At 44.0% G+C, this 19,240-nt stretch overlaps 2 protein-coding genes across 6 annotated transcripts in view; one reads left to right on the top strand and one right to left on the bottom strand.

Moving 5' to 3' along the window:
- Nucleotides 1-19,240, top strand: part of LOC308584449 (uncharacterized protein) — a gene marked incomplete at its 5' end in the record, with an annotated part of 144,230 nt that overhangs the window by 112,868 nt on the left and 12,122 nt on the right. The window lies entirely within an intron of this gene.
- KCNF1 (potassium voltage-gated channel modifier subfamily F member 1) lies at nucleotides 1,493-6,350 on the bottom strand. Of its 2 annotated transcripts, XM_081189143.1 has the most exons (2): nucleotides 3,819-6,350; nucleotides 1,493-3,727 (listed from the first exon to the last, which is right to left on the bottom strand). In XM_081189143.1, the coding sequence occupies exons 1-2, from the start codon at nucleotides 3,904-3,906 to the stop codon at nucleotides 2,229-2,231; spliced, it is 1,587 nt and encodes a 528-aa protein (XP_081045269.1). In that variant the 5' UTR covers nucleotides 3,907-6,350; the 3' UTR covers nucleotides 1,493-2,228. The 2 variants fall into 2 exon arrangements, with proteins under 2 accessions (XP_081045269.1, XP_081045268.1); XM_081189142.1 differs by having other exon boundaries at nucleotides 1,493-3,823.

Raw genomic sequence — 19,240 nt, 5'->3', positions numbered from 1 at the left:
CTAGATCAGGGGGTCAGCAACCTTTTTCTGCAGGGGGGCGGTCCACTGTCCCTCAGACCTTGTTGGGGGCTGGACTATTTGGGGGGAATTCCCCCCATGACTCTCTCCCCCCCCCACGACTCTCCCCTCCCTTCTCCACAGCACTGGATGAGCTCCGGCGGCTGCTTACCTGTGCCTTGTGAGCAGCAGGGGCTGGTGGCGGCGGTGGTGGGATGATGAGCAGCATGAAAGGGCTGGCTCTGGAAAGGGGCTGCTTAAAATGGCGCTCAGCCAACCGCGACTCAACAAAGCCCAACCCCCTTCCTCCTCTAGGCAGGGCAGGGAGAAGCCAGGAGGAGGGAGGGAGGAGGTGCCGCCGCAGTGTGTGGGAGGGAGTGAGGGGGGATGGTGCAGCCCAAACGATCAGCATCCACAGGCCGGATCCAGAAGGTAATTGGACCGGATCTGGCCTCCGAGTCTTAGTTTGCCGACCAATGGTCTAGATCTCCTCAGAAAGACTAACATGGCTACTTTGTGGGGGGAAAGTTCCAAGGAAATGTGAATGAGGTTATTCAAATAAGTGCTTTCAAACCCCCAGTTCCAAACAATTACATTGAACCCACAGACACATTCTTCAGGTGAACACAATGCCATAACATGTTAAAGTGTGGTGGGAAGTGGTGCGCACATACATTTGCTGCCTTCTTTCTTATGCATTTGTTTTCAGGGCACCCAATACCCAATCCACTCCCACAATAATGAAAATGTTGATTAGGGTTGCCATATTTTCAAAAAGTGAAAGTCTGGACACAAAACTAGTTGAGCGTTTTTTTTGGCCAAAGTTGTTGAGCTATTTTTCTTTTAAAAAAGAAGTCTGAGCTATTTTTATGGAAATTCACAGCTGAATCCCAGCTTTGTCCAGGAAATTCCAGACGTATGGCAACACACACACGCACAATTTGGCATGGGTTTCTCCCCACCCATTTCAATTGGCAGGCTTTTATGCTTTTTGCCCCCTTGATTGTGCCCCCCATAGGGGGAAAGCCAGCCACTGGCATTTTGTACAGCAATTGCACCACTGCATTCGAGCCAGGAAGTTCTAAGCATCATAAAGCCTTTCCAACATAAAGCAGGGATAGCCTGGGCAGTTTAAAATCCTGTTGATTTTCCAAGATGCTTTACTTAGCTGTCCAAATACATCACATCATAAATTGCCCAGTGATATACAGCGCTGTACTGATGAAACACAGGACATTAGGCACACAAAATTCCTTTCCTCATCTTAAGAAATCAAGTGCTGTGTTGCTGTACTAATAGTTGATCATTATAAGTAGAATATACATTGCAGTTACTTAATATTTATTTTGAAAGATTTAGAATGCTCACAGGTTTTGGTAAGTGTTCAGCTTTGGGATATATATATATATATATATATATATATATATATATATATATAGTATGCAACTTCCCTGTGAAGAACTGAAGGAAGTTACTTAAAGAAAACCATGCCCACTGCATTTTAATCAAGACTTTTTTATTTGCTGTTATATTTCTATCATTAACACATTGGCTCTTCATCCTTTTCTCTTTCAAAAAATCTGGCTAGAGCAATAAACATTTTTCTCTATTAAAAACAAAGGTGGAATTCTCCAAACATTAAGGTTCAGAGGCTTCTTTACATTTGCTTTATCTCCCAGAGCATCATACATCTCAAGTAGCATTTTGCTAGGCAGAACATAAAGTGACAGTTCAGTTTAATTTTTCTTTCAAGCAGCACTTCCCAACTAGAGAAACATTTGACAGAACTTGCTTTTTCAGCGTTGTTCTCTTCCCACCCCCCTTTATTATTATACATACATTTTTTTCTGACTCTATAAGAATTTACATCCAAGTCGTTTTATATATACTGACTGGTATGCTTTTTTTGACCCCTCTGAAATGTTTACAAAGGGATCTGAGTCAGGATGCAGTTCTTATATTTAGCCATACATTCATTGTGTTCTTGTGTTTTATAAACAATGGCTTACTAAGCTGAGATGGAGTTGCTGAAGAGTGTGTGTGTGTGTGTGTGTGTGTGTGTGTGCGCGCACACACACACACACATATACATACATATATGTCTGCCTATGTATAAATATATGCACATGAAAAAGAGCAGCTGACCTCAAAGGAGTCCCTTTTATTCTTATTTCAAGACGAGATTGTCACTTGTATTCCAGATTTCCACCGAATGGAGGCAAACTCACAGGCTACTTACAGCTCTGAAGTCTGGTTCGGTGGTGGTTATCCGACAAGAGGTGAATGACTGTGTCACTGTTAGAGAATCTGAGATGGCTGCTCCACCGGGGATCTTCCTGTTCTTTCTCCAGAAGAGATGCAGCTTCACATCTGGGGCTTCCACCTTTCTTGTTATCGCCTGCATATAGTTCCATCAGTTCCAGTTCGTGCTTGGCAGCTGTCTCCAACACTCTCTGCTTGTTATAGTATCTGACAAAGTTATTAATGATAGGGTGGATCGGGAGTGCAATGGCTATGACCCCGCAAAGGAAACTGATGGCAGCGTTGAGCTTGCCCAACGTGGTCTTTGGGTAAATGTCCCCATAACCCACCGTGGTCATGGTTATGATGGCCCACCAAAAGGACTGGGGGATGCTCTTAAACATCGTCTCGGGGTGGCTCTGTTCTACCGTATAACCGAGGGCAGAAAACACAAATATCCCAACAGCCAAATACATCAGGAGGAGCCCCAACTCCTTAAAGCTTCTTTTAAGAGCGTAGGTCAAAGTCTGCAGACCCGAGGAGTGCCGTGCCAGCTTGAAAATCCTTGCGATCCTCATGATCCGAAGCGCTTGGATGGCTTGCTGCACGTTCGTTAGCTCCATCAGTTTGGCACCTAAGTGGGTCAATATCAGGCTGACATAGAAGGGAAGTATTGCGAATATGTCGACAGTGTTCATGAAAGAAAGAGCAAAGTGCAATTTGTTAGGCGATGAGATGAGTCTGAGGACATACTCGAGAGTAAACCAGACTATGCAAGCTGTCTCAATCTTATCCAGCACTGGGTGCTCAACAGACTTTCCTTCAGAGTCCTCCACCTGCAGTTCTGGGATGGTCCCCACACACATCACTACCGATGAGGTTAGGATGAGTAGAAAAGACACAACTGCTATTACTCTAGCTGGGTACGAAGATTCTGGTTTTTCCATGAATTTCCAAATGTACTTTTGGCATTTTTTCCAGCTGTTTTCGGAGGTGTCCAGTCCCAAGTCGTCCAAAATCAGCTGGACCCTGCGGGCAATCTCTTCTAGCTCTTCCTTTTTTTCACTGAGATGAGTTTTGCAGCAGTCGTCCAGGAATTTGAGATCCACTTTCCAAAATTCCATTTCGTTCTTAAAACAAATGGGACATATCCCTTTCTTCATGTGAACCTCCCCAAAATAGTACAGATCAATTATGCATTTAAAAGCATCCGGATCTCTGTCAAAGTAAAATTCTCTCTTCCCAGGATCATAGTCATCGCAGAGTGAGAAAATGGTGTCATATCCCCCTGATAAACAGTTCACAAGCTCTGCTAGTCTTGTGTTTGGGTACTGATTGAGATGGTCTCCGTACAGCACCTGCCTCACCCCGCCGACATTGACGACAATCTCTGTTTCTTCACTGTTCTCTGACCCGTCACTTTCCAGCTCTTGAAAACTAATATCATCTGCCATTTTAACGTTATTGCCTTGTTTCCAACAGCCTTCTCCTCCCACAAGTTATTACGGGAGAAGCTTTTCGATAAATCAAGTCAGCTGTTCATTAGCAAAACCTTAAGTGGCAACGACTTTGAACAGGACTGGGGGGGAAATAGACTGCAAAAGGAAAACCTGCAGGCTGTGAAACCTTGCGAAGTCTGCAACAAGCTGCAGTAGGGAGGCAAGTCATCTGTCTGCTTGCGAGTGAGAGAGCGCGGTTGTTTAACTAGCAGCGATTGCTCCAGTAGATTTGAACGAGGAGTGGGGGAGAGAGAGAGACAGACAGGGAGACAGAGGAACACTTAAGGAAACTCACCTATTGCTGTTTTCAGCTTTTCTTTATTTCCTGAAATGGCATTGATTTGCCACCGGAGATTCTGGTTCCTACAATAAGTCCCTTATGCCTAAATAACAAAAAAAGTGAACGAAACAGTTCGGAGAGAGAAAGAGAGGAAAAAAGAGACAAGTCCCATCAGCTGCTTTTGTGATGTCTTGGCTTCAGAGAGGCTCACAGAGGGAAATCTGTTGTGTGTCTTTTGCTACAAAGGTATTCTGGAGTTTTGCAGCAGCTCCCTCACACAAGGGCTTGAAGTGTGCGAAGGATAAAGTTGTGCTTGTTATCCCCCTTGCTGTTTACAAGCACGGTAGGACTTCCAGGCTGCCGTGCTTTCCAAACTCTACCCTCTTCTGGTGAAATGCAGTAAAAACAGGAGCAGTACTGCAAGGTGGGGATTAAATACCATTGATGGGTGTCTAGGGATGTACAGTGCGGTTTCCTTTTTTGCATGTTTATTATTGGGTCGGGGGTACATATTCTTGAACATTCAAGGAAAGAAGCATTTATATATAATGTGTTTAAGGACCATAGAATATATCTGGGGGAGAAAAGTTGGTAATGCATTAAGGACAGACTTTTTTCTTTCTTTCGAAGAGGCATTTACATCATGGGATGCCAAAATGTTGTTGCTTCCTCCTTTTTACCGGCACCAGTCCTTTCTCTCTGAAGAAGAAACTACGTCCAGCTCAAGCCAACTAGGTGGAGGAACAGATTCATTTCAGTGCAAGAGTAGAAGTTATGAGGCATTCTGTTCTTAGCTACAGTGAGAATTTGGCAGTGGGCAAGTTTTCAGAACAACCTTCTACCATGTGAGCGCAGTTGAGTTTCCACCTTTGGGTTGTTGCGACCCTTGCAGAGATCAGGTACACTAATGGTTAATTTTTTCCTATATCAAACTGAATTCATATTTTGCTGTCTCTTACAATACCTCAATCAAGTGGGCAATTTTACCAGTCCTTGACAGGGATCTTGCTTTGAGGTTTTTGGTTTGGTTTGGTTCTTTGTTTTTACACAATCAAGCTATGTATAAGTTTTATGAAATAAATAAAATGAATGAATGTATGTCACAACAGAACTTGGGCGCCAATAGCTGGTCCAAGACACACCGAGCAAAAATTCAGCTGCAGAAGTTTTCATGCTTTCACAGGAAACAGCACTTCCTCTATTTGTTGTGCTCTCCAAGTTATTTCACGCAGGGTACATGAAAGGCTCATAATAACGCAGTGGGTTTTAATCATTCCCTTTGTGATGTTAAATGAGCCTGTTTTGCTAAATTCTGGGGCTTGTTTTCAATGACCAGTCAAGAGAGCCACACAAATAAATTGCTTGCAGTTGGTGGTTAAAACAACAACATCCTCTGCTCCAGGCCAGTGTGCTTTCAACCCGCTAGGTAAACAAACAAAATAGAAGCCAAAGCAACCACATTTTTCAGGCATGTTGGCCCTATAGTTTGGGCATCCTTAATAGCATGGTATAATTTGGTTGCTCATTTTTATTATGCCATTACGCACCCCAAATTCAAATGGCAGTTGCAGAGGGAATCCAGGACCACAGTCGGACAAAGGGTTATATCCCACCTTCCCTCCCTGCCATGGGCCTGATCTGGTCTGGAGGCCTCTGCTCCTGCTATTCACTATTTTAAAAATCAAAAATCTGGCCATTCCTAATTGTGTGAAGGATGTGATGCCTAGTTTGCTCTGAGTCAGTCCCAGAGATGCACCAGGGCCAACTTGCCCTAAAAAAAAGGTGGCTCACGTGGTTGATCTACTCAAGTGTAGCTTGGAGACTGCTAACTCACACAAGCCCGTGGCAATCTTGAAGGCCTCTTGAAGGCCTCCCATTTCTGTGCTTCACATGTGAATGAGGCAGGCATGTTTTATCTCATCTGGTTTTGCCCCCAGTTTGATGCAGTGCTTCTGGTTGGAAATAAGAAGGTGTTTGCACTGTGGGCCAGAGAAGTGTTAGCAGCAGGGCATGCCAGGCTGCGGAGACCCCAGAAGCGGTCCAGGGGTGGTCCATGCTGATGCTGGACTGACCTGCCTTCCTGCCAACCTAGCAGTTCAAAATCATATTGGCGTGAGTAGATAAATAAGTACCGCTGTGGCGGGAAAGTAAACAGTGTTTCCGTGCGCTCTGGCTTCCATCACGGTGTCCCGTTGTGCCAGAAGCGGTTTGGTTATGCTGGCCACATGACCCGGAAAGCTGTCTGCTGACAAACGCCAGCTCCCTCGGCCTGAAAGCGAGATGAGCACCACACCCCATAGTCAAATTTGACTGAACTTAACTGTCCAGGGATGCGGGTGGCGCTGTGGGTTAAACCACAGAGCCTAGGACTTGCCGATCAGAAGGTCGGCGGTTCGAACTGCCCGCGACGAGGTGAGCTCCCGTTGCTTGGTCCCTGCTCCTGCCAACCTAGCAGTTCGAAAGCATGTCAAAGTGCAAGTAGATAAATAGGTACCACTCCGGCGGGAAGGTAAATGGCGTTTCCGTGTGCTGCTCTGGTTCGTCAGAAGCGGCTTAGTCATGCTGGCCACATGACCCGGAAGCTGTCTGCGGACAAAACGCCAGCTCCCTCGGCCTATAGAGCGAGATGAGCGCGCAACCCCAGAGTCGGTCACGACTGGACCTAATGGTCAGGGGTCCCTTTACCTTTACCTAACTGTCCAGGGGTCCTTTACTCCCTCTGCAATGGCCTTCCCTTCCCCACTGTAAATGTCTTCCCTTTTTAAAAAGCCCATGGCCTACAGAAAGCTCTTCTGATTCCTATCTGACATGTTAATGATAGATGGTTCTAAAATAACCACGCAAAAGGTTTTGCTGGGCTAATTTAAGCATATAAGCTCATTCGAAGGAATGCTGAATGCATGACAGATGTAACACATTTGCAAAGTCCAGTGGATGTTGAGGAGCTGCACTTGATAAGCCAAGAAGCGATATTTGCAAAGTCAACATTCTAAGTGTGACCAGTTAAAATCAACACATTGTAAATTCTTCACACCAATGCAAAGTCTCCCTTGCCATTTGTGCAATGAGCATGCAGTGTCCCACTAGCAAACTTGCTTTCAAACTTCTTTTAAAGCACATGGCTTCCCCCAAAGAATCTTGGGAACTGTAGTGTTTTTCCCCCAAGGGTGGTGAGAATTGTTGCTCTGTGGGGGTAAAATACAGTCCCTGGGATTCTTTGTGGGGAAGCTGTGTGCTATAAATGCATGGCATGGATGTGACCTGAATTAGGAGTTAATTATCACATAACACAAGCCAAGTTCAATACAGTTTGTATTTTCTGTGTCACTTATTCATTTATTTATTCATTCCCCTGCCTTCAATTTCTCTGCAAAGTCTCTGAGGACATTGGCATAACAAGGTACCAAAACAAAAAACTAAAGCAATGCTGTGCCCACGCACCCATAATTTTCCTTGCACAGGAGAGATCCAACCCCCCCTTTCCTCTTTTTTTTATATCAAATTTACCAGTGTGGGGGATTGAAAAAATGTAAAAGAAAAAGCTAGACTGCTGGATAATTACTGTCACTTGTGGGATGCTCTGAACAAAATAATTAATTATGGCATGGTCCTATAAATAATTCCATAAATCAAGCAAAAAGCAAGGCATGAAACATATGGTGCATACTTCCTAAAACATTTCTGCATCTTACTCATACCATTAAATGTACAATTTCATCTGGAAGTACCAGTTATTTGCAAAGATACATAGCTATAGGTAGAAATAGATGTATAAAGAAAATGTGCTGTAATTATGGATTTTTTCAAAAAAACGTTCTTTTTTCTTCCCCAGGGCAAATTAATCTTCTTCTTGGCAGATATATATTATTCTGTCTGTCAATCTAATACATTTGCCTCACTTTTCATCCAGAGCATTCATACATGGTCCCTCTCACTTTATCCTCACAAGATCCCTGTGGGGTAAATAAGGTTGAGACAAACAGGCAAGGTTGCCCAGTGAGCTTTGTGCCAATCAGGGATCTTATTTCCTCCTTTGACTTCCACCCAAGAATTCTGGGTAAACTAGTTTGCCCCTCAGAGTTACAAGCCCCAGTACCCTTAAACTACCATTCCCAGAATTCTTTGAGGTATGTCATGTGCTTTAAATATGTGGTGTGTATACAGCCAGAATGCCCATAATGTACAGTCATACCTCTTGTTACGTTCCCTTCATGTTGCGGATTTTCGGGTTGCAAACGTGGCATACCCGGATGTGTATACTTCCGGGTTTTGCTGCACGCGCAGAGGCATTCAGCGCACTTCGCACATGCACAGAAGCTCTCTATCGCGCTCCGCGCTTGCACAGAAGTGCCGCTCTAGTTGTAGACTTTTCGGGGTGCGAATAGCACCCCGAAACAGATTGTGTCCGCAACTAGAGGTACCACGGGTTAAGAACTTAATTCATTCCAGAGGTCCGTTCTTAACCTGAAACTTTTCTTAACCTGAGGTACCACTTTAGCTAATGGGGCCTCCCGCTGCCGCCGCGCCGCTGCTGCACAATTTCTGTTCTCATCCTGAGGTAAAGTTCTTAACCCGAGGTACTATTTCTGGGTTAGCGGACTCTGTAACCTGAAGTGTCTGAAACCTGAGGTACCACTGTATTGTGTGCAGAAGGCCTGCCACTATATATTGTTCCTATGTTTTTAATTGTTAGTTGGTTTTTTATATATATATATATATATATATATATATATATATATATATATTCTCATTACATTATATGTATTTATTCGCATACATTTCTAGAAATAATTTTAAGTCGGTTGCTGCATTTCTCACATAGGCTGAATTTCCTCCAGCTTCAGGGTTAGTTTCCTCATAACACTTTAAATCCAAAGTACTGGACCAAAAATATCACACATTAGCAGGCAGCACAAGTTCCTTTATGTATGCGCCTTAAGGTTTCTCTGATTTCATGGCATTTCATATGCAATTGGCCATGGCTAGTGGAGGGAATAATTATAACCCCAGAATAGACAAACCTGAAGCACTTTGTAGAACACAACTAGCATTTTAAAACCAAAGCTTTAGAATTACTGATTCAGTGTTTGCTAGCCAAATGAGAATTGACATCCAATCCTGAGCTGTCAGTATCATTCTTCAGGAAATAAACAAAATTAAAATGGACTCACTGTCTTAAGACTGGATTTTGTAACAAAGGCAGGTGCTAGTTGTTAATTTGCCACCCAGGGTAGTTATCAGAATCGTAGAGTTGGAAGGGGTCTTGACGGTCATCTAGTCCAACCCCCGCAATGCAGGAATCTTTCACCCAACGTGGGGTTCGAACCCCCAACCCTGGAGTTAAAGAATGGGCAAAACTAGATAGAGACAGAGAGCTGCAGTCAGATATCCTGACATTTATGTTTTTCTTTAAAAACTACTGGGGAAAGGGATTGGAATCAGGGTAGTGGAATTGGGGGAGGGGATGTGCTTGGGGGGCGCTATTAGGGACAGGGTGTGTGTGAGTGACCCCACCCCTCTACAACCCTTTTACCCTCATGAGACGCTGGGGAAGTTAAGCTATTGGGGACAGGGCTTGTGTGAGTGACCCCACCCCTCTACAACCCTTTTACCCTCATGAGACGCTGGGGAAGTTAAGCTATTGGGGACAGGGCTTGTGTGAGTGACCCCACCCCTCTACAACCCTTTTACCCTCATGAGACGCTGGGGAAGTTAAGCTATTGGGGACAGGGCTTGTGTGAGTGACCCCACCCCTCTACAACCCTTTTACCCTCATGAGACGCTGGGGAAGTTAAGATGATTACAAAAAAGGTACTATCAACCAGAAAGTTCCAGTTCATCCCTCCCCAGCAAACTTGACGTAGCTGACGTTTCTGAATTTTTGTTTGGCCTGAGCTGCGTGCCTCGAGATTTCAGTTTCTGAGGTTTGTAACCCCCAACTTTGTACTTGTTAAGAATCTACTTCCCTTTTGCTGGGTTTGCTGTTGTCCCTCCGATAACAAAACAGCACTCCATGATGGGATTTGTTGGTCGTGGTGAAATGGAATTTCATTTCTAAAGGACTGAATGCAATCAGGGCAGCAAACGACCCAGCCTCGCATCCTCACCAGTGTGGTGGCTTGGTCTTGTCATTGCCACGTGGTGAGCCAGGCTTTTGCAATAGCAACCTGACAGTTGCTGCTTACATCTGCAGAGGCAGTTTCAGTGTGGCTCCACCGGACGCCGCAATGCACGGGGTGCCAAAACAATACTGTAGAACGAAGCGTGAGAGGCGGCAAAGGAGGCACCGAATTTTAGCGTCGCCCAGGCACCACTGAAATTTGAGAGCCTGAATGCCACCACTGAGGTCTGTAGAAGTTTTACTACAAAGCTCGGATTTCACATGTTAAGGTTCTTCATGGGCCGTGAAAAATATAGGCAGGCGTTCAAAGCAAAATCTTGTTTTATTATAACAACTTTAGAGCAAACAAGTATTTAGAGGGAGACCTAGCCTGTGGAAACAAGTTGTCAGCAGAACCTGAGACAGAACTACTTCAGCTATTGATATGGTGAAACTAATAGGGAACCTGGACTGTATTTCTAAACATCACACGTGTAAACTTAACTGGGGAACATGAACTGAAGAGCACTTTGATGCCCGTGTTCCTACCTGTCAACCTCTCAAGAAGCATCTGGTGGGCTACGTACTATGGAACAGGATGTTGGAATAGATGGGCTCTGATCCATCAGGGCTCTCCTTTTGTCCTTTTTACTGCTGAATAATGTACACTATTCACATGTCAGTTGCAGCCACGTGATATTATTGAGTATTTTGGTGGTGGATACCCCTGACAATTTATAGCAGCTGATGGAAAGTGTCATCATGAGCCCAAAGACCTACTGTTGGAGGATGGATGGTGGCTAACAGACTGGGGTTGAATCCTGACAAGACAAAAGTACTGTTTTGGGGGGACAGGGGGCGGGCGGGTGTGGGGGATTCCCTGGTCCTGAATGGGGTAACTGTGCCCCTGAAGGACCAGGTGCGCAGCCTGGGAGTCATTTTGGACTCACAGCTGTCCATGGAGGCGCAGGTTAATTCTGTGTCCAGGGCAGCAGTCTACCAGCTCCACCTGTTACGCAGGCTGAGACCCTACCTGCCGCGGACTGTCTCACCAGAGTGGTGCATGCTCTAGTTATCTCCCGCTTGGACTACTGCAATGCGCTCTACGTGGGGCTACCTTTGAAGGTGACCTGGAAACTGCAATTAATCCAGAATGCGGCAGCTAGACTGGTGACTGGGAGTGGCTGCCGGGACCACATAACACCGGTCTTGAAAACCTACATTGGCTCCCTGTACGTTTCCGAGCACAATTCAAAGTGTTGGTGCTGACCTTTAAAGCCCTAAATGGCCTCGGTCCTGTATACCTGAAGGAGCGTCTCCACCCCCATCGCTCAGCCCGGACACTGAGGTCCAGCGCCGAGGACCTTCTGGCGGTTCCCTCATTGCGAGAAGTAAAGTTACAGGGAACCAGAGAGAGGGCTTTCTCGGTAGTGGTGCCCACCCTGTGGAACACCCTCCCTTCAGATGTGAAGGAAATAAGTAGCTATCCTACCTTCAAAAGACATCTGAAGGCAGCCCTGTTCAGGGAAGCTTTTAACATTTAATGCTGTATTGTTTTTAATACTTGATTGGGAGCCGCCCAGAGTGGCTGAGGAAACTCAGTCAGATGGGCGGGGTATAAATAATAATAATAATAATAATAATAATAATAATAATTATTATTATTATTATTATTATTATTATTATTATTATTATTATTATTATTATTACTGACTGGGGCTGATGCGAATTAAATTTCAGAACATCTGGAGGGCACAAGTTTGGCAAAGGCTACTTTGCTACTAATTGGACCACCTGCATTTTTATTTTTGCCTTTTAACGTTCCCTTTGCTGCCGCCTTTCTCTCCATTAACATTTTGCCCCATTAAGCGGATATCCTATCTACAGGCCGGCAATTTCTGCTAATGAATACATAGCGTGTGATGGTTTTCCTCTGTTTTACCATGAAGCAATTACGAATGTCATCATTAGAAGATTAATTCAACAAACAAAAGCATCTCTAGCCGTGCCCTAGGCAGATGCTGGAAATTTACTCTCTTGGGAAACGTAAAGTTGATGTTCTCTGTGACGTGATGGTTGATATGAAAGAGCTGTCTATCTTCAGATAAGTATCTAATTAGGCAGAGCTGTTATTTGCCGACATCTCCCCCCCGAGGCCGTGTTCGCAACCATGCAGCAAGGAGATAGTACTACTGACCGAAGGCTGGTTTGCGAGAATGTTCACATGGACCCATGCTAGATGGTTGCACTTGAGTGCTGTAACATTTATGTTTGCTCCAAGAGGCCTTTTCAAGCCCAGCTATACCTTGTGGGATGATTTGTAGGCGCTGCCATATTTGGCTTCCTTGTTTGCCTGGATGGGAGGATGCAGAGATGTATATGTGTGTCTATGTAGAAATGCTTGACATTTGTGGTGCTGGAACACAGTCTTCAGTACAAAGGTAAACATCACATCCGTTGCTCCACCCACTTTCGTTTCTGACCCCGCCCACTGCTCCTAGTATGCAGTCCCTAGAAGATTCTCCAAGGAGGGAATGTGGGTCTCAGAAGTGCTATTTTTTTCTAGAAAAAAAGAGGTGCCAGAACTCACCAAGAACGCCTCCCTTGTTCCCTTATAATGGCAGTGGCATCCACCTGAGGGGTGCCAGAACTGAGTTTCAGCGAGTTCTGACTGTGGGGGGGGGGGGAGCCCTGGTTGGTGAAGAAAATTCCCACTCCCTTTATTAGAGTATGACTCTGCTGCTGCTCAGAGTCCTTCAAAGGTAAAAAAAAAAAGTGGATATTAAGGGAATTGTTGTAATATTTTGAAATGCAGTTTGATGATAAGGATTCATTCGATCTGGAAGCATGAGAAGTTAGCTAAAAAACAATAATAATTGATAATTAGACACAACATTTGATTATTGGATAATTTGTATAATTTGGAATATATCATTAGGTTTGATTGGAAATTTTTAATATTTTCTTTTTAAAAAAAAGAGTGGATATAGGAAACAGCTCTTTACATTACCTTGCAAACAACCCTCTTCAAAAAAGAGAGAGCGCGAGAGAGAGAGCAGGGTGCTCACTTCTCCCTAGGGTGATTTCCCATTTCTCTCAAAAAGGACTGAAAGCAGTATGCGACATGTGACTCTCACATACTATCAGCCAAGTCAGGGATAGTCTCAGGCCTGACTAAACATGACACCAATAACATTTTTTAAAACTTAAATTACCAGGTGTTGCAGGGGTAGTCAATAGCCCTGTGGCACATAAGGTAGGGAGGGTGGAGCTGTGATCTTTGTAAAAAAAAAACAACACATTGCCACCATGCCACAGATAGCATGGAGGAGACTGCTGTGCCAGGACAGGGGGGATTTACAGTGGTACCTCGGGTTAAGTACTTAATTCATTCCGGAGGTCCATTCTTAACCTGAAACTGTTCTTAACCTGAAGCACCACTTTAGCTAATGGGGCCTTCTGCTGCCGTCGTGCCGCCAGAGCATGATTTCTGTTCTCATCCTGAAGCAAAGTTCTTAACCCAAGGTACTATTTCTGGGTTAGCGGAGTCTGTAACCTGAAGCGTATGTGACCCAGGGTACCACTGTACTGATATCACAGTTAGGAAGGATAGCTTAGACCCTCCTGCTGAATATGCCACTGTGCCAATGACTATTCGACCCCCACATCTGATAGTTAATTTAAAGAAAACCCCCCCCATGTGGTTGCTAGTCAGGTCCAGTGCTTGAAACGAACTAGTTCATTTGAATGAAGTTCAAAAATCTCTGAACTACACCTGAAAATATTCTCCATAATTGCTGGGTGAGCTAAACGCAAAAAAAGTTCATTTGGGCGGCAGAATGTAGAATGGTTTCTAGTTTTCTAGTTCATCTTCAGGTTCATTCCCAACCCCCTTCCCCAAAGCAGGAGCCAGCTGCTGCCCCTCTCTTCAGGAAAAAGAAAGGTCACAGCCCAGGGGAGCCGCTTGCAAATCCTTCTAAGCCTTCTATCCCTTTGCAAAGATAATTTAACATTTTGAATGAGCATCCAGATTGAGTTACACCAGCCTGCCTGGTTTCTCCAGTCATCACTGCATGGTACATCCACTGGATTCAGAGCTTGAGGCTTTTTGCCCAGGCACCAGCAACAGCTGATTCATTTACGGCCGGCCAACATCACACCCCAACAATGTGACCTTGCTATAAAAGCAGAGGAGCGTTTGAATTCCACCTCAAAGCCGCTGCCATTCCAGGCTAGATTTATATAGCACAGACGACAGAGTCGGAAGGTCCTTCATACTAGGCGAAATTAGCTGTTTAGATATTGACTTCTTCGTTGTTTTGTCAGATGCATTACTGCATTCTCCACCTACAGTCTCACTTTGCACTTTTAGACACTCATAGAAACAGCAACTGCTTTTTGTCAAGCATTTATATGAGTAAATGCCTTAGGCATTATTAGTAATAACTGATGTGGTATTTGGGTAAGCTTGGATCAACAAACATAAGCAGTTAGTTCTTTCTAGTGTGCTCAGTCCTGTACCATGAAGCTCGTGAGTTGGATATTCAGCCTGCACAGCAACTGCTTCATCTTATACAGTATTCAGTTCAGTTCTTCACATTTCCACTTAATGTTTACTTTTTTAAAAAAAAAAAAAAAGTCCCCATGAAAATTCAACAGCATATTTTGGTGTGAATTTCTCCTTACATACACATTTTCAAATGCACTTTTGTCCACTATAAATGCATCTTTGCAGAGCAATTCCCCCATGTATAATGCTTTTCTATATGTTGTTTTCGCATAATAAATGTATTTTTATGCACACTTTGTCAAGGAGCTGTCAGGTGAGTACAGGTCATCCATAGGGCAGGAAGGAACTTGAGACACTGAATGCAATTAAGCTTTTATTCATAGAAAGTAAACAACGCAGCAGAGGTCCTCTTGCTCATCTTACCTCACTGAAGATGTTGCTGGAACTGACCACTGGCCCCGCCTCCCCCCTCTAGCCTCTCACTCTGGATCCCTCCCAAGTAAACGTAGACTGTGGCAAGGGGCTGAACTTCTCCTCTGGGCCTGTGTGGCCTGTTGCTCAGTAACGTCCTCGAGTGGGGTGTCAGGAGAGGAAGAGACCCAGCAGGACTAGGACTATCCAGCTGCCAGGCAGCAGGGGCAACCTCTTGACTCCTAAGTCCACACTCACACTGAGACTCTCAGCACCCAGTCCTGTTCTGGAAGGCCCTCCTTCTCCTTGATCACTCAAACCACCTGCTTCTAGCACCTCCCAGCTCTTCCCTTCTGCAGACTAGTCCCCAGTGTCCCACCACCACCACTATCCAGGGGCTAAGTCATTATCATCTGTGTCATACCTGGGGGGCTCTTCCTCATCCAGCTAGTCCCTGACACCCTAGTATATGCATTTTTGGTACATCTTGCTTGACTGGACCCAACTACATTGCAAAATTCAGTGAAGTGTAAATTTTGAAGGATGGCTGTGTTTCAGAAAGTGTGGATTTGGTAATAATAATAATAATAAATTTTATTTATATCCCGCCCTCCCCAACCGAAGCTGTTCTCCTTGATTTTTTAAATGTATTTTTATTAAAGATTTTGTTGGTTTACAAAAGTATGTGCAATGTCTCTCTCTCTCTCTCTCTCTCTCTCTCTCTCTCTCTCTCTCTCTCTCTCTTTTTCTCTCTCTCCCCAAATAACATTTTCTATGGATCAGTCTCATTTGTTGAGACATTAGGAAGAAAAGGGAGAAAGAGGTGGAGTGGGGGAAAGGTAAGTGGGGGTGGGGTCGGGTGGCGATGTTTCTATTTTGCTTAATATATGTGGGTTTTTGTGTCAGCGTCGCTTGTGCAGGTTCTCTGCTATTCACCTGTGTTCCTTTGGTGGTGAGAGAGGTTGGGGTTAGCAAGTAAGTTTTCCTTTAAATGTGAAGTGAATCACATTGCTCCCCATCCCTAAGGGTTGCCAGTTCAATTTTGATCCCATAGGAAAACCTTCTCCCATGCAGAAAATTAGTGTGGCAGGGAGAAGGAAAACACATGAGCCCACCACCACCAGTTGAGGTGGTACAGTCCAGCAAGAACTACACCTAGGGATGGACTAAACATACAAGTAGCCAGGCAAGTCTATTCCATGCATATTTTTTTTCAGAAGGGTCCTTAAAATTCTGCACACTTTAAGGAGATTTAAGCTGATTTGAAGAACTTACAAAGTGGCCTGTGAGCCACCAAGGATGGTACAGGGGGAAAGAAAGATAGTGGCTCCTGTCAGATATTGGGAGCAGACCTCTTTTGCTCTGTACAGTAACCCAGGAAGGGGTTGCATTTTGTTATGTACTGAAGTTCTCACCCTGGGCCAGCAGGGGGATACTGTAGATAGTTATGCAAATGAAGGATCGAAAAGTGACGTTCAGTGATTGGATAGTTTTAGAATGTTGCAACAGTTACAATTGTTCTGTAGCTCTATATAAGCAGGCTGACTGAGCTCCTCAGTTAGTTCTGTTCCAGCTTACAAAATAAAGAGCTGCTTTGGAGAAATCACTGTGTCGTCTGCTATGTCAACCCACAACTTAACACATTTCATAACACACTGCTGCTTCCAGGTGCTTTGGAGTCACTTTCCAGTTGCTGCAAGCCAAGCCTCCGTTGTTTAAGGAAAGAAGGAATCTGGGAAGCCTTTGGACCCCCTCACGTAAATGTAAATCGTGACAAACTGTGCTCCAATCTAATCCACATGTCTATATTCCTATCTGAGCATGATCCAGCAGGTGCCAAATGGGGAGGGTTGCTCCAAATTGCATGGCAAACCAGAATCCTACCTTATTTCCAACTAAACCATGTAATCCTGCTGATCATGTAGCTTAAAAAATAAGCATAATCAATGGCACTTTTAAATAAATGCTTTCAGAATAAAAGGCAACAGACATTTAAAATCTTCTTCCCATTCATTAGCAAGGGTATAATTATTACACAGAGGCAGCATCTGTTAGGCCATGAAAACAAGTACTGAAGACTGTATTGCTGAAAACTGTTGAGAAATAAAACACTATAATCAGCGACCTTGAAACACATTGCTCTCTCTCCCTTTCATTTTGAAGGGGGTTGTTTCAAATACTGTTCAGTTTCATTAGGACATGGCATAGGTAAGAGAAAACGATCAACAGCGGTTGTGCGTTAGCGATGCTTCCAAACTAAGTTCTTAACAGTGGAATGCTTTTCTAGCTTCTCCTTCTCTTTCTTCTTTTAATATCTTAGGGAAACGCCGCCTCATAAATGAAACAATGTTTTAGTGTTATAAAATCCCATCTGGTCATTGCTGCTTCAGCAACATTAGGGTGTTTCACCTAATTGAACACTTCTAATCCAGTCTTCAGTATTAGCAAAATGCTGCTTAAACCGAAGTGTTACAGTGCTATCACACTATAATGCTAATTTTAAAAAAAGATATGAGAAAACACCTTTCCAGTCACTGCCATTCTAGGACTCTGTGTCACTCCCCCTAATTAAACACTTCCAATCTACATCCTGATCCAATACAGATGTTAAGCATTTTACTTATGTCAAAGGCATTATGACATGGGTGGCATAGGTGTGCGATCATTCTTAAACAAATATGTGCTTAGCACTTAATAAATCTTTTTCTTTTTAAGGGTTACTCATACATTCCCCACCCCAATGGCTGCTCAGGTGGATTGAACACGTTCCTCACTCACGTCTGCTAATGCTGTGAACCCCTCCATTGTAGGCTCAGATTATATATGTGTGTGTGTAAATAAACCATAAAGATATATGTGCCTCATTCCAAAAGGAAACACAAACTCTGGGTAGACGTCTGGAACCCCTGGAATCTCGCACCACTCAGAGATTGGGGTGATGTACGACAATATGTAGTGAATGTGGCCTAAGTGACTTTGCCCCTGCCACTCCCTCTAAACCTGGAAAAACAGATTAGCTGATAATCCCTGTGTGTGTAGATACTGTCCTTAAGCTCCCTTGTGGTATGGTGAGTTATAAATATGAGCAAGTCAGGACATACTGTATTGATGAAGTCACTTTTAAGATGGATCCAACTTATATTGCAAATGATTAATAGTGGTGTAATTTAATACTGAAGAGGAAATGCCCATTTTCAGCAGCTGCAAGTTTCTTGGATCTGTTCCAGCTTGCAAACCAAAGCTTTCGGGGAAGAACAGAATTGTTGGCAAGGAGGATGCAAATATTTCAAGTTTGTAGGGTTCTGCATAGTGTTCAAGTGCTGTTTCCATATCTGTGGAGGCCAATATCATTTCATTTTAGTGGGCATTCCAGCTGCCATGCCCAAGCCAAATATGCGTAGCAGAAAATAAGGAGTAGCACCTCCTACACTGCTGAAGTTTTTGCCTCCCACAAACTTTAACAATTTAAGGGGGAATTCCTTTTTTGGGCTGCAGTGGAAGTAGACAACCGTCCGTGTATCTATTATCTTCTAGATTAGCTCCACTGATGCTAAACAACAGTAATTACTTCGAATATTGCAGCCTAAGGCACAAACATCATTTAGTTCAGCGTGGCTTGTGCTGTGAGAACGCTATGAAGTAATCTGTCACGGAAACAGTGTCATTTCAGTTCAGTTCCGAATGGAACGGTGCAACTCTGGAGAGAAAGACTAAAACTAAGTGGTTTTTTTAAAAAAAAAAAATTAGCAGAAGCTCATTTCAGTGTAGGCATGCCCAATCAACATTTAAGTTATGAGGAATGTTCTGTGTAATAAAGAGCATCCATTACATATTATGCAGCAGTGCTGGTGTGTAAATGACAGGCAGATGTTTGAAATAAGGGGTGGAAGCTAAAATTGAAGAAAGTGGAACATCATGACCATTGTTCTGCAATGCTTCCGCACTGTTCCTGCGTTATTGCATCGATACTTTTACACCACCTGTTCTGCTTTCTGTGCTTTCGTCATCCCAAATCCGCCCTCCCCCCCTCAAGTGTAAGGTTAGTTGCACGATGATGCCATGCTTTATTTTTGCACTTCTAAAATGTTTATGCTCAGGCTGGGGTTCCTGTGCTATCCTGTTGCTTATTTCCACACGCAAAACTTAAAAGAAATGCCTGTGTCATCAGGAAGAACGTGGAAGTGATTACATCACAAAGAACC

The sequence above is a fragment of the Podarcis bocagei genome (genome assembly GCF_964188305.1).
Source record: "Podarcis bocagei genome assembly, chromosome: 3".
Taxonomy (NCBI): domain Eukaryota; kingdom Metazoa; phylum Chordata; class Lepidosauria; order Squamata; family Lacertidae; genus Podarcis; species Podarcis bocagei.
This window is presented reverse-complemented; position numbering and strand designations above follow the sequence as displayed.